This window comes from Manacus vitellinus, unplaced genomic scaffold (genome assembly GCF_001715985.3).
Source record: "Manacus vitellinus isolate BGI_N305 unplaced genomic scaffold, ASM171598v3 scaffold_25_pilon, whole genome shotgun sequence".
Classification (NCBI taxonomy): Eukaryota; Metazoa; Chordata; class Aves; order Passeriformes; family Pipridae; genus Manacus; species Manacus vitellinus.
Window position 1 is genome coordinate 10,420,912 of NW_021939882.1, and position 1,458 is coordinate 10,422,369.

At 41.8% G+C, this 1,458-nt stretch overlaps 1 protein-coding gene across 1 annotated transcript in view; it reads left to right on the forward strand.

The window, feature by feature from the left end:
- Nucleotides 1-474, forward strand: part of LOC115307531 (protocadherin beta-16-like) — a 4,805-nt gene extending 4,331 nt beyond the window's left edge. Inside the window, exon 3 of the mRNA XM_029960209.1 lies at nt 77-474. Coding sequence (XP_029816069.1) covers nt 77-196 — 120 coding nt within the window. The 3' untranslated portion in view covers nt 197-474. The remainder of the gene's footprint in view (nt 1-76) is intronic.
- Nucleotides 475-1,458: the final 984 nt, after the last annotated feature.

Consider the following 1,458-nt stretch of genomic DNA (forward strand, 5'->3'; position numbering starts at 1 on the left):
ATGCCCTCCAAGCTTCTCGATGATACCTGCTTCCCTTCAATGCCCGACACACAACCAGTCTCTCTGTTCTTTGCAGGGCAGAGCCCCCCTCTCTGAAGACACAGGACCCGGAGCTGCAGAAGCAGCTTGCACTGCAAACGGGGGGTTGGGGTTAAATGTCACTTCTGATCAAACCCCTTGGCTCAGCCATCAGTAAATGAAGAGAGACAAGTATGTCTGTCCTCCCAGGGAAAAGAGAACGAAGAGACCAAACACCTCCCTAAAAGGTACCAGGGAGATGAAGGCTTCTCTGTGAGAGAGCAGAAACACTCCCCTCTTGAGCAGTATTTTATTTACATAGCTATTTTGTAATTGTGATGCCAATGGAGGAGGAGAACTGTGTTGCATGCTGATTACACAATAATGTATGATTGTGAAAGTGCTATTGCTTCTACATGTTAAGGGAAATACTGAAAACTGCAGCAGATCTTCAGCTTTTTCCTATGCCACCTTTTCTATGGGATTTTTGGTGGGTTTTGTTTGTTTTTTATGGAGAGAGCTCCGTAATAATGTCTTAATTTTTTTCCCTCTGTTCAATACTAGGCCAAACAAATAATAAGCAAAACTGAGTGGTGCTTGCAAAGGAATTTTTTAATAACAGGCAGAAGCTATCTGTATTAGAAACCACTGGCATTGGCACACTTGGCAGGAGTTTACAGGCTCTCCTTACTGTAAAGAGTGGGCTTTGAGCAATGTGCTTTTTTTTGTTTTGTTGGGGAGGGTGTTGTTTGTTTGTTTTAATAAGGTAAAATTTACATTAATATTTAAGGATTTTTTAGTGTAAACTAGTAGATAATTAAAAGTACTGCTTGTAGTTTTAGAGTAAAATACTCTGAACTGTTTACAATTAATTTAGGGCACTGTAGAACATAGGCCTTCAAGAAGCTTTCTGTTTTCTTTTTCTTCGTTAATAGGTATTTATCTATAATGTGATATTTCCTGTCGCCTACACATTTTTAAGAGTTAGATGCCTGCTGACAGAAAACAATAAAACCTATTTGAAACTCCCTCGGGTGAGTGTGCTGTCTCGAGATCGCTTGTCACAGTCATCCCTGAGGAAATAGCCACCTAAGGAGCAGGATTTCAGGAATAAATCCGTGCATTTGGAGTGGATTTTATGCAGGGGAAATCAGAACCACCTGGGAAGTAGGCCGTTCTGAGAAGCCAGAGCAAGGTGGAGGGGGATTTTAGGAGCCAAGTTGAGGTCCAAGAGATGTTGCTCCCAGACTGAGGGGAACTGAATGAACAATCTCGGTCCATTCTGAGAATTTCTATGGGGAGCACCATGACGATTTCTGACGTGGTTAATGGACCAGCTCACTTTGTTTGTTGGACACCTGTAAAAATATACAGCGTTTTTTAGCTAAACAGCCTGAAAGTAATTTATTCAAATCGTTAGAATGAGGCACGTTAGGGGGG